Raw genomic sequence first — 14209 nt, forward strand, 5'->3', positions numbered from 1 at the left:
TATAATCTAATATATGTCTCTACGGTGCCACTTTAAACTGTTTTTAATTGCATTATATTTTTGAAGGGCACCTCCTCCCCATAGTCTTAAAGAAAACCTGTAATGAAAAAAAACCCTCTGGGGGATATTTACCTCAGGAGGGGGAAGGCTCTGGATCCTAACAAGGCTTCCTCCGTCCTCCGGTGTCTCAGAAATCCAGCGATGCGACCCCCAGAACAGCGGCAAAGTAAATATTTACCCACCGCTATCCTGCACAGGCCCACAAGCGGCTTTTCAGTCTGGTTAAGGCGGAAATAGCCGAACCCCTTCGGATCCGCTCTACTGCGCAGGAGCAAGTCCTTTACGCCTGCGCAGTAGAGCGGATCCAATCGGGTTAGGCTAGTTCTGCCTTAACCCGAAAGAAGAGCCGCTTGTGCATCTGCGCAGGATCGGTACTTTCAGTACTGAAAATGCAGTACCGGGTTTCTAGTTTTCTAAGTTAATTGAAACGTTCCCAAACCAGCTATCATTACCAAATGTGTTACGTGTGTCAGGGTATCTTGTGGGAATTTTTTAACTTTTGTCAAGAAAACATTTTGTTTTGTAAAGGGGAGGAGCATCAGATTTCAGCACTTTTGCTCTCATTAACTTCCCAATGCTTCAATCTATGAAACTTTTAACATTTAAAGAGACACTGAAGCGGAAAAAAAAATATGATATAATGAATTGGTTGTGTACTATGAATAATTACTAGAAGATTAGCAGCAAAGAAAATATTCTCATACTTTTATTTTCGGGTATATAGTGTTTTTTCTAACATTGCATTATTCTATAATATGTGCAGATTACACAACACTCAGCATTCAAAATGAGTCTTTCAGAGCAGTCTGTGAAGTAATGACCTCTCTTCTGGCAGAGAAAAAGAAAACAGTACACTTACAGTTGAGATACTAAAAGTCAGATAACAGCCCTCTCCACGACTAACTTAGTCGGAGAGCTTAATGGCTTGTTTGCATAGAGATAACAACTGGAGTTTCTCAACTCTTCTTGTACTGGAAACAATTAGACTGATGTATCTGATCTTAATGTTTTATTTCTTAGCTGTACTACACATACAAATCATAATATCATAATTTTTTTTTCGCTTCAGTGTCTCTTTAAAATGACAGTGCACATTTAAAATGATGTAAAAAACAAAAACATATAGAGTAATAGAGTAGGGTTCCCATTCCCAAGCACTGACACCTTGTCCCCCATGGAGACTCCCCGCAATGGTTCCCTGCCCCATCAGAAATGCGAACCCACAGGGTCAATAAGGCTGGTGGGCAGAGGAGGGACAGTTTCTGCAGAGCACCCTTGTCCAAGGGTATGCTCATCCCTATCTATGATGCCCTGGAGAAGTTTGTGGGGGTAACTAGCGCCTGTAGCATGTAATGGTAGACCCCATGGATATGGGAAAGGCACATAGTGGAATGCGGAAGCCCCCTTTAATGATCCTCAAACTCATTGTTAGTTGTCTTAGCCAGGGTTCACACCCTGATTGCTTTTGGTGCTGGGGACACTGGCTAGCCAATGTACATAACTCGCTTCCCTCTCTTCTGTTTTTCAGAGAGTGCACAGGATTCAGACATAGGAGACTCAGACAGTGGCCAGAGGCCATCAGATCAGTTGTTGGATGACCAGAGGAATGACAATGATGGCAATATGGTCAGTAATGCTATGTCTAATGGATAACTGTGGATTCTGTTAAGTGGGGTCAGGTTTGGAGCCAATTGTATTGTGCAAGCAGCTCAATACAATTGGCCTCAGAGAAAGGATTCTATAAACAGCTGTACTCAAAATATGTAAAATAATGAAAGCCAGCATACTTAGTGGTAAAAAATGCAAATACACAAAACCGCATATGAGTAACTTATGCAAACACCTGAACAAAAAAACAAAACATGATTTAGCTATACCTGGGGCTTTTTCCAACCCCCCAAAATCTTCCTGGCTCCTTAGCTTCTTTGGCCTCCCCTCCGTCATGCTGCTGTTACTCCACTTTAAAAACTGCATTTGGGCTCAGTCACAGCTATGGCGCTTGCTCTGTCCTGTCTGTGCTCCACCTCAATCGCGCTCCCTAGTGGCTTTGCATGTGCAGGAGCAATCTGTGCATGTGCAGTTACAATTCTTTCCTAACTGCGCATGCACAAAATATTCATGGCCATAGCTCCCATGCACAGATGCTTGGGAGCGCGATCAAGGAAGTGCACAAATAAGACAGCATGCTCCAACACTGTGACTTAGCACTGTCTCAGCCAGGGCAGCCATCAGGGGGGAGAACTGACACTGCAGTGAGGGGTCCAGGGCTGGAAGGGCTGCATGTGCTGGCTGCGGGCCTGTTACTCACTAATCAGCGCACCGCGCACCAGCACGGAGCGAAGATTGACATCAGCGCTTGAACATGGGGAGCAGATGAGTGGGCCCGCTACAGCGGACTTTCTATACTGGGGCACCCACCTGTATCTGGCTACAGGCTACCTATACTGGGGCTGGAACAACCTATACCTAGCTACCTATACTGGGGAACCACCTATACCTAGCTACCTATACTGTGGCACCACCTATACTTGGCTACCTTTACTGAGGGCACCACCTGTACCTGGTTAGCTATACTGGGGCACCACCTATACTTGGCTACTTATACTGGGGCGCCTATAGCTTGCTACCTATACTGGGGGCACCTGTACCTGGCTAACCTATACTGGTCCAGCACGCATACCAGGCAACCTATACTGGGGGCAACTATACCAGGCTACCTATACAGAGGCACCACCTATAGTAGAATACCTATACTGAGTCACCTGTATTTTGCTGGACTATACTGGGGCACTAGCTATTCCAGGCTACCTATACTGGGGGCATCTACACCAGGCTACCTACACTGTGGCACCAGCTATAGCTGGCTACTTATTCTGGGGGAACCTATACCTGGCTACCTATACTTGGGGCACCTATGCCTGGATACCTATACTGGGGGCACCTATACCTGGCTAGGGCAGGGGGACGAGCTGAGAAAGAAGGGGACAAGAGGTAACACAGGGATAAAAGAGACACGGTGTAACGATTGCGGAATCGTCTCCGTGGTCAGCGCACCAGACGTGCGCTGACGCGGCGGATTTCCTCCACAAGCGTATAATTGAGGACACCCAGGCTAGGTGCTATGCACCTGCAGAGGGAAATTCCTGTCGGCAGGTGGAGCTGTGGAGTGCAGAGGAACAGCTCCTCTGCCCTATCACACACGCCAGACAGGAATTGTACGAAGGGAAGAAACGCAATCGCAAGAGAAGCGATTGAGAGTGAGCACAGAGACAGATTGTGTGTGTGTGCATAAAATTAGTCGCCAACCCGCGACTGTGCACACACCACAGCAGATAAGAAGCAGGAACGCGATTGCGAGAGGTGCGATCGCCAGACGTGACACAAGGTACAGCAAGGCGGAGCACGAGAGTAGCAAAGGCACAGCAAATAATACAATAAGGAAATACGGAAAATAACAAAAGCTAGCTAACCGCGAACACCGCACTCATTCGCAACAGTGCGCGCGGTTATGCGCGGTCTCCACGTGATAAGCACAATAGAGACAAGCACGCCTAACTAACCATTAACAGACAAACATGAAACAGAGGACGCGAGCGCTTGCTTAACGGTTACCTCACCGAGCCTCCAGCAAGCGCAGCAGACAAGACAGACACACGAAAACAGGGACAAGCGACAGAAGGATCCCCAGCGCTAGCGAAAAGTGGCTAGCGCGATCCCAGAAGACAGAACAGAAGGATCCCCAGCGCTAGCAAAAAGTAGCTAGCGCGATCCCAGGAGACAGAGTAGCAGAACAGAAGGATCCCCAGCGCTAGCGAAAAGTGGCTAGCGCGATCCCAGAAGACAGAACAGAAGGATCCCCAGCGCTAGCGAAAAGTGGCTAGCGCGATCCCAGGAGACAGAACAGAAGGATCCCCAGCGCTAGGGCGAGTGCGCACACGGCAGACAGAACAGATGAGGTAGGCAGAAACAACCGCTGTTCCAACCTACACTCCAGACTCAATCAGAAGGATCCACAGCCGCTAACGCTAGGGCTTGTGCGATCCAAACACAAGACAGACGGAACAGGCAAAACAGATAATACAACCTGACTGGACTAGAAGGGGAGCCTAAAGCAACCCCCAGGAATTAACTATACTAGATAGCAATGGCTGACACTCCAGCAGTGTCCATCAGGAACAGACCATGGAAGGGAAATGTCCAGCCAAGCATTCTGGGAGCAGAATGCTTTTATAGTGCCAGTCATCAAAAGAAGGCAGGTAATGGATTTGCATGACTAATGTATGCAAATCCCTCAGCAACACAAGCTGCACAACTGACAGAAGGTCTCCTTTCCAGAGTCCTGCAGCAAGCAAACCTAAACAATGGTCAAAAGGCTGCCTGCCTGCGCAGGCAGCTGAGCGGATTCTCACACACGAGGGGAACAGAGGCGGACAAAAGAGGCACAGGGAGAAAAAAGATGAGATGGGAACATGAGGTCACACAGAGGGACACAAAAGAGGCTCAAACTGAGGTGAGTAGAGGGAGACAAAAGAGGCACATGAAGAAAAGAGGGAGACAAAAGAGAACGGATGAAAGATAAAAACGGAAAGAAGTCTCTATCTTATTTTTTAACCAGGGACTACCTGTATTTTACTAGTATTTGGCTCCTCTTTTTTTCGATCTAGAAAAAAAACGATTGTCCTATTTTTTCTATAAAAAGCCAATCGAACATGTTGGAAAAATCTTTATATTCGATCAACGGAGTCACCAAACGAATTTCTCTTATCGAAAAAAAATTGTACCATGTATGGTCATCTTTAGTTAACTTTTTTTGTTGTATTAAATGTATTTTAAGTTTGCTATCTATAACTCTGCAATTATTAAGTATTTAAATATAATGTATTTACTTATGTATCATATAAATATAACTTATTTACTTATTTATTTATCATTGGTGTTTAGGAAGTACCACCTAAGAAGGATTCCAATGATTCGTAAGTGATGATATTTTTGCAGCTACTACGTAACATATGATTATGAGTGTGTATTCTGGCTTTTCATGCCGTATAGCAACATAGGTGTATGACATACAGATAGAAACTTGATAGTTTTCTGTCACAGTGTCATGTCTGTACAGTACATGCATTACTATCTTTGCTGATGTCCCTACTGCAGTCAGTTGTGTTGGATTTAATTGCCCGATAGCTACAGTACAGAGTCTACTAACATACCGTTATATGGAATGATCAGGTAAAATTGTGTCAGAGAGATCTATAGTCTGTATTTGGCCTTGCATGGACCTTTATTAGAAATAGTGCAAAGTCGCTCTGTTAATGGCAGCGTGTTTCATCATATACCGTATATGTATATATATATATATATATATATATATATATATATATATATATATATATATACACACAGTGGCTTGCAAAAGTATTCGGCCCCTTTGAAGTTTTCCACATTTTGTCACTATACTGCCACAAACATGAATCAAATTTTATTGGAATTCCACGTGAAAGACCAATACAAAGTGGTGTACACGTGATAAGTGGAACGAAAATCATACATGTTTCCAAACATTTTTTACAAATTAATAACTGCAAAGTGGGGTGTGCGTAATTATTCAGCCCCCTTTGCTCTGAGGGCAGTCAGAAGCCCATAGACATTGCCTGGTGAATGCTAATGGCTAAATGGAGTGCACCTGTGTGTAATCTAATGTCAGTACATATACAGCTGCTCTGTGACGACCTCAAAGGTTGTCTAAGATAATATTGGGAGCAACAACACCATGAAGTCCAAAGAACACACCAGATAGGTCAGGGATAAAGTTATTGAGAAATTTAAAGCAGGCTTAGGCTACAAAAAGATTTCCAAAGCCTTGAACATCCAACGGAGCACTGTTCAAGCGATTATTCAGAAATGGAAGGAGTATGGCACTACTGTAAACCTACCAAGACAAGGCCGTCCACCTAAACTCACAGGCCGAACAAGGAGAGCGCTGATCAGAAATGCAGTCAGGAGGCCCATGGTGACTCTGGACGAACTGCAGAGATCTACAGCTCAGGTGGGGAAATCTGTCCATAGGACAACTATTAGTCATGCACTGCACAAAATTGGCCTTTATGGAAGAGTGGCAAGAAGAAAGCCATTGTTAACAGAAAAGCATAAGAAGTCCTGTTTGCAGTTTGCCACAAGCCATGTGGGGGACACAGCAAACACGTGGAAGAAGGTGCTCTGGTCAGATGAGACCAAAACTGAACTTTTTGACCAAAATGCAAAACGCTATGGGTGGCGGAAAACTAACACTGCACATCACTCTGAACACACCATCCCCACTGTTAAATATGGTGGTGGCAGTATTATGCTCTGGGGGTGCTTCTCGTCAGCAGGGACAGGGAAGCTGGTTAGAGTTGATGGGAAGATGGATGGAGCCAAATACAGGGCAATCTTGGAAGAAAACCTCTTGGAGTCTGCAAAAGACTTAAGACGGGTCGGAGGTTCACCTTCCAGCAAGACAACGACCCTAAATATAAAGTCAGGGCAACAATGGAATGATTTAAAACAAAACATATCCATGTGTTAGAATGGCCCAGTCAAAGTCCAGATCTAAATCCAATCGAAAACCTGTGGCAAGATCTGAAAACTGCTGTTCACAAACGCTGTCCATCTAATCTGACTGAGCTGGAGCTGTTTTGCAAAGAAGAATGGGCAAGGATTTCAGTCTCTAGATGTGCAAAGCTGGTAGAGACATACCCTAAAAGACTGGCAGCTATAATTGCAGCAAAAGGTGGCTCTACAAAGTATTGACTCAGGGGGCTTAATAACTATGCACACCCCACTTTGCAGTTATTGATTTGTAAAAAAATGTTTTGAATCATGTATGATTTTTGTTCCACTTCTCACGTGTACACCACTTTGTATTGGTCTTTCACGTGGAATTCCAATAAAATTAATTCATGTTTGTGGCAGTAATGTGACAAAATGTGGAAAACTTCAAGAGGGCCGAATACTCTTGCAAGCCACTGTATATATACTAGTAGGCTTAAGCCCGTTACAATAACGGGCCCTAGGCCTCCCTCACAACCCCCCCTCCCGCCCTTATCAGTGTGCATGCGTGCGCACACGCCCGCGCACCACGCAGCGCACACTGACTCATCTCCTTATTGTTCCAGGCACTGGAGTTCCTGTCTATACTCTGCATTACTGCCGGTGGTAGTGCAGAGTATAGAGGGGTACACCAGTGCCTGGAACCATAAGGAGATGAGTCTGTGTGCGCTGACATTATTCCTCCCCACTGCGCTCTGTAATGCTGCAGGGAGGAGAGGGGATTCGGGGGGGGATTGCCGGAGGGTGGGGGGGGGGGGTGTCGTAAGGGAGGAATTACATCAGGATTTGGCTTCAAGCTTGTGGGATCCAAAATGCTCCCTGCCAGGAACAGAATTCTTTTTATTTACTATATAAACTTCACTGAAATCCAAACGTGGATTGTGCAATACAGATGTTATGTATGTAGAGCAGGTAACTACAGTGGGATGCGAAAGTTTGGGCAACCTTGTTAATCGGCATGATTTTTCCTGTATAAATCGTTGGTTATTACGATAAAAAAAATGTCAATTAAATATATCATACAGGAGACACACAGTGATATTTGAAAAGTGAAATGAAGTTTATTGGATTTACAGAAAGTGTGCAATAATTGTTTAAATAAGATTAGGCAGGTTCATAAATGTGGGCACTTGTCATTTTATTGATTCCAAAACCTTTACAATGAATTTATTGGAACTCAAATTGGCTTGGTAAGCTCAGTGACCCCTGACCTACATACATAGGTGAATCCAATTATGAGAAAGCGTATTTAAGGGGGGCAATTGTAAGTTTCCCTCCTCTTTTAATTTTCTCTGAAGAGTAGCAATATGGGGGTGTCAAAACAACTCTCAAATGACCTGAAGACAAAGATTGTTCACCATCATGATTTAGGGGAAAGATACAGAAAGTTGTCTCAGAGATTTCAGCTGTCTGTTTCCACAGTTAGGAACATGTTGAGGAAATAAAAGACCACAGGCTCAGTTCAAGTTAAGACTCGAAGTGGCAGACCAAGAAAAATCTCCGATAGACAGAAGTGACGAATGGTGTGAACAGTCAGTCAATCCACAGACCAGCACCAAAGACCTGCAACTACATCCTGCTGCAGATGGAGTAACTGTGCATCGGTCAACCATTCGGCGCACTTTACACAAGGACATGCTGTATGCAAGAGTGATGCAGAGGAAGCCTTTTCTCCGCCCACAGCACAAACATAGCTGCTTGAGGTATGCTAAATTTGGACAAGTCAGCTTAATTTTGGAATAAAGTGCTGTGGACTGATGAAACTAAAATTGAGTTATTTGGGCATAACAAGGGGCGTTATGCATGGAGGAAAAAGAACACAGTATTCCAAGAGAAACACCTGCTACCTGCAGTAAAATATGGTGGTGGTTCCATCGTTGAGGGACACATGGATTCCACTCAGTATTAGCAGATTCTGGAGACCAATGTCTAGGAATCAGTGAGAAAGCTGAAGCTGCCCGAGGGCTGGATCTTTCAACAAGACAACGACCCTAAACACTGCTCAAAATCCACCAAGGCATTCATGCAGAGAAGCAAGTACAATGTTCTGGAATGGTCATCTCAGTCCCCAGACCTGAATATAATTGAAAATCTGTGGTGTGAGTTAAAGGGAATGTCCAAGCAAAATAAAAAAATGAGTTTCACTTACCTGGGGCTTCTACCAGCCCCATGCAGCCATTCTGTGCCCTCGTAGTCACTCACTGCTGCTCCAGTCCCCCGCTGGCAGCTTGCCGACCTCGGAGGTCGGCGGGACACATTGCGTACATTTTTACGCATTCCCGCTAGTGCAGGAACACATACATTTTTACGCATTACTGGTTCAATGCGTACATTTTTACGCATTGAACCAGTAATGTGTAAAAATGTATGTGTTAGTGTTCCTGCACTAGTGGGAATGCGTAAAAATGTACGCAATGCGTCCCACCGACCTCCGAGGTCGGCAAGCTGCCAGCGGGGGACTGGAGCAGCAGTGAGTGACTACGAGGGCACAGGATGGCTGCATGGGGCTGGTAGAAGCCCCAAGTAAGTGAAACTCATTTTTTTATTTTGCTTAAACCTTCCCTTTAAAGAGATCTGTCCATGCTCGGAAACCATCAAACCTGAATGAACTAGAGATGTTTTGTAAAGAGGAATGGTCCAAAATACCTTCAACCAGAATGCAGACTCTCATTGGAACCTACAGGAAGCGTTTAGAGGCTGTAATTTCTGCAAAAGTAGCATGTACTAAATATTGATTTCATTTCTTTTTTGTGGTGCCCAAATGTATGCACTGCCTTATTTTGTTTAAACAATTATTGCACACTTTCTGTAAATCCAACAAACTTCATTTCACCTCTCAAATATCACTGTGTGTGTCTCCTACCTATATGATATAATTAACTGCCATTTTTTTTTTTGTGACAACCAACGATTTATACAGGAAAATCACACCGATTAACAAGGTTGCCCAAACTTTCGCATCCCACTGTATCTACTTACATGTGTGTTTTTTTTCCCTGACATAGTATGGCTAATAGTTCCTCTTTAATGTTTAGTTTTTGAATTCCTTTTTTGCAGGTGTATTCTAATCAACAGTGATGATGAAGATTTCCCAATGTTTAATGGATCTCAACTTGTTTATATAAGTAAGTCCTGACGTTGGGGGTTGGTGATGAACATGCAGTATGTAGTAATACTGTATATCTATATATTGTATATTTATTATTTTGTCCAATATGATTTTGAAATGACTGAATAACCATTTGCAGATATACTTTACTATAACATAATATCCAATAACTGTTTCTTCTTCCAAGGAGCTCTGCCTCCCCCATAATAAATGGTCTTACTTATTTTAATCATCCTCTTATTCCACGTTTGATTGTTTTTTTTCTCGGTGTTCATGTGCACACATTTGGAGAGAACACCTGAGTTTTTTCTTTTAGTTTAGAAACGTGATTTCTACTGTTACTCACCTCTTCTTCAGAGGATTCTCTCCTTTTCCCAATCTTCCCTATTCTGTCCCATCTCCTTCCCCCATTCCCTTTCATTCTTCCCACTGCGCTTTCCCTTTCCCTCCACTTTTCTATTACCTCCTTGCCTTACTATCCCCCTTCTTTCCTTCCTCAATGTTCTTATTTACTAGTCTTCCACTTCTCTTCTTTTTCCCTCCCAAGTACATAGTGGATCTATTGGAACTGTATGTCCCCAGGGAGTGCTATAAACATATTATTATTATTATCATGCACTGAGCAGGGAAGCTCTGCATAGGAAGATGCTGGACTGTAGCTCTAGTGCTGGCCACCAAGCATTAATCTCTGAGCAAAAGAGGAAGGAGGTGGGTGGAGTCAGGTGATCTGCTTTGTGCTGGGGAAGCTGTTCCCTGACTCATCAGGTGATTTGCTCTGTGTGTTGGAGAAATAACTCCTACCTTACTGACAGCAGCCTGTTTTTTAAAGTGACTCTTTAGTCACATGGCTGACTATTCCGAAAGGGACTTTTTTTTCAAAGTCTGTATCAAAATGTGAAATTTGTAATGGAAAACTTCTCCCTCCAGTGCTGCTAATTATGAATTATCCAGGAGGGTGAAGTATAACTTTGTGCTGTTACTAGGCGTGTCCCTGTCATCTGCTGATTAAAGCTTTGCATTGGCTCTTTACATTTTAGGGCTTGTATGATTTTCCAACGTTTGGGCTTTTATGACACACAAAATATGTTACTTTTACTTGTTACAGAAAATGAAGTAAGTCAAAGGACCCCTGATGAATCTGTTACTGGAACACCATCTGGACAATCAGCAGTGAGTAAAATTACTGAAACGATTACAGACAATGGGCTTGATTCACAAGAGTGCGAATTTTCGCTCGAAACGATAACGTTTTATCATTTTCGAGCTAAAATTTGCGTGCGAAAACGTTATTGTTTCGCGCGAAAATTCGCAATCGCGTGCAATGCAAAAATGTGCGCGAAAACGGACGTGCTAACAGTTAGCACTCTTTTGTGAATCAAGCCCAATGTATATTTAGGCTTGGATCACACGATACTGGATTCGCACCATGCACGGTGACAGTGGATGTGCTGTCACCGTCCATGGCACGAACACCTCATTCAGAGTATAGCATTGCTAATATGACATTTATTATTATTTATATAGCGCCAACATCTTCTGCGATGCTGTACAGAGTATATTGTCTTGTTACTAACTGTCCCTCAGAGGAGCACACAATCTACCATAGTCCTATGTCTATGCATGTATCCTGTAGTGTATGTATCGTACTCTAGGGCCAATTTAGGGGGAAGCCAATTAACTTATCTGCATGTTGATGTGGGAGCAATCCTTAGTGCCTGGAGGAAAGCCAAGCAGACACGGGGAGAACATACAAACTCCTTGCAGATGTTGATCTTGCTTGGATTCGAACCGGGGACCCAGCGCTGCAAGGCAAGAGTCTGTATTTATTGTGCACCAAGCATCTCTGCATTCCACTCGCCGCAACTATGACCATATACCCAATTGAGCCTATGTGACTGAGATTTACCAGTATTCCCGATCAATCCTTTTGGCCGAGTTAGTCTGGAAATAGATTAAAAGATCGATCGGGTGGCCATTTTGCAGTATCGATAAAATTATCGGAACAAAAGGTCCATCGGCCTGCAAAATTGAGTGATGTGTGGACACCCTAACTTGGCCAGACTTAACATACGAACAAACGCCCCTCCCGGATGGGAAATGGCCATTGTGCTGGTCTGTGCCGTGGCTTCCACCCCATGAGCCACTCACCAATTCAGCACCGTATGTATGCACTCTGCCATATGATCACTATATGAAAAATATTTTTATGCTATCTTGCAACGCAAATAAATCCATTTTGTGGATAGCATCAGGGCTTCTTCCCATTTGGCTTGCACCCTATCTAGTCCTGCCATCATGTTGGTGAGCAGATTAGAGAATGTTTGTTTAGGATTGCCACATCTGATTGTGTTTATACAATTCCCTTGTGAAGCTGAACAGCAAGCTTTTGGCCCCATTCACACTGGGAATCGCAGAACTCTAGCAACATCACTAGTGTTTTGCAAAGTGATTTTTCCACTATTTTTTACTGTACAGGAAAGTGATTTTGGAGCATTTGCGTTTTGCGATTCTTTAACATTGAATTGCAATCACTCAAAAAATTGCTAAAAATTGATTTGACCAAATCGCTAATTGATGGTGATTGCTAAATGTGAACACTGCTATACACTTTCCATTGCAGTAGTGCTTTTCAAACCACTGGCGATTGCCAGCGATTGAAAGTGCTGCTGAAATCGCTAGTAAAACGTTCCAGGGTGAACAAGGCCTTGGTTTATTTACCTATGAATTCCCATATAAATTAATTGAGACATTAGAAGCTCTAATGGAAAGGCACATCCCCATAACATCAGTGTGGAATGGCTTTGAAGAGCTGAGTGTTTGTTCCATGACAACCATTTGGAGGTCACAGACCTATAATGGTAGCATTTGGCTTATGGCTGCTGATCTCGTGTCTCCACAAATTTGCAAATAACCTCTGTTTTTTTCCTGTTTGAATGGAGAAGTATATAAAAAACAGCCCTGGCAGCATTATTGTGAGAATAACTTAAGTATTACATTTTACATTTGCAGAACCTGGTGCATTCCACGCCTCATGAAAGGTAAGCATAACAGAGTTACATGTACTGTACAGGTCATGGTCTCTCTTGCTGATAAGTGAGGTTTCTGAGTAGAGCATTTTCTATCACAAAACCACATCAGACAAATAATGTTTAATTAGTTAGAAAAATATATGCTTTTTTGGTGTATATGTTACTGCCAGATCCCAGTCTGACCACTGCGGAAATTGGCTAGTCAATGTGCAAAGTGACCGGCTACTGCGGCCAATATGCAAAGAACTTCCAAATAAGTTATAGCTATCGGACTTTAACTGACCAGAACACGACCTGATGTGAGCTGACCAGCCAAATCAGAGGCAGAACAGCAAAGTTCAGCGTTAACTGCAATTCCCAGTCTCCTCAACCTGCCCTTTTTTTACCCCGGTATCCTCTCACCTCTCCATGCTGCACCTCTGTCCCTCCTCACCCCATGTCCTCTCACTCTGATGGAAGGAAAATAGACAGAGCAGCCGTCCCAGCAGCGTGCCTGTATTCGGCTTCTCCGACTTTTTATTGCAGACCTTCTGTGACCGCTTTTTTGCTGCCGTATGGGCAATGTTTTTATATGGTAACAAATAGCGGCAATGCAGAGGTTGCAATAAAAGAGAGAGGTCATACTGTCTATTTTCCTCCTGGCAGAGTGAGAGGACATGGGGAGTGGAGGGATGAAGGTGCAGCATGGAGAGGCAAAGGGGACACCAGGGCAAATTGGGGGCAGGTTGACGAGCCTGGGAATTGCAGATGCCGCCATTTAACTTTTTCCCCTTTCTTTAAGACTTGGCTGGCCAGCACTCGTCAGGTTACTTCTGGTTGGACAAAGTGTGAAAGGAACAAGTTGTTCACGTATTGGCTGCATCAGTTGGCCACTTTGAGTATTGGCCAGCTAGATCACGAAGTGGTCAACTTCGGGATCTGGCCGTAATGTATATATACTTGAGAAGGCAGGCAGTAAATACATTAGTTTTATAGGTTTGGTTGATTACATTTATTCATGTTGTAAAGAGCTATTGTTTTCATTATTGAATCTGTGGAAACCTGTTAAATATGAAAACAGGGTTTTAAGCTGGTGAATATAAAGTCCAACGAAAACTGGCCACGCTCTATTGATTTTTCTGGCTGATTTGATAACCGTGATCTATCCTGCCAGACATCTATTGAAACCAAAAAATATTGATTCGCTTGCAGTCAAAAGCGCCTTCTGATATTTTGAAGAATTTCCATGACAGTGAGCAGAGGTGGAATATTGGGGGAGAGACATCTGAATAGTATTGCACTGCATCAAGCAGTACAGGGCTAGCAGTTCAACCATTGCTTGGTAGATTTGGTGGTATAGGAATCACTTGGAGAGGAATCCATCTGTTTGGTAATTTAGTCTGTAACTGACCCATATATACCTAACTTTACACTTTTAAGGTGG

At 43.5% G+C, this 14209-nt stretch overlaps 1 protein-coding gene across 13 annotated transcripts in view; it reads left to right on the forward strand.

Moving 5' to 3' along the window:
• The window catches only part of PHF11 (PHD finger protein 11), a 208515-nt gene that overhangs the window by 105638 nt on the left and 88668 nt on the right, over window positions 1–14209 (forward strand). For 12 of the 13 annotated variants that reach the window (XM_068267137.1, XM_068267142.1, XM_068267145.1 and 9 more), the window contains 5 exons: window positions 1589–1686; window positions 5002–5033; window positions 9706–9773; window positions 10863–10927; window positions 12767–12795. In XM_068267137.1, coding sequence (XP_068123238.1) covers window positions 1589–1686; window positions 5002–5033; window positions 9706–9773; window positions 10863–10927; window positions 12767–12795 — 292 coding nt within the window. The remainder of the gene's footprint in view (window positions 1–1588; window positions 1687–5001; window positions 5034–9705; window positions 9774–10862; window positions 10928–12766; window positions 12796–14209) is intronic. The other variant, XM_068267141.1, reaches the window with a different exon arrangement.

Source organism: Hyperolius riggenbachi, chromosome 2 (genome assembly GCF_040937935.1).
Source record: "Hyperolius riggenbachi isolate aHypRig1 chromosome 2, aHypRig1.pri, whole genome shotgun sequence".
Classification (NCBI taxonomy): Eukaryota; Metazoa; Chordata; class Amphibia; order Anura; family Hyperoliidae; genus Hyperolius; species Hyperolius riggenbachi.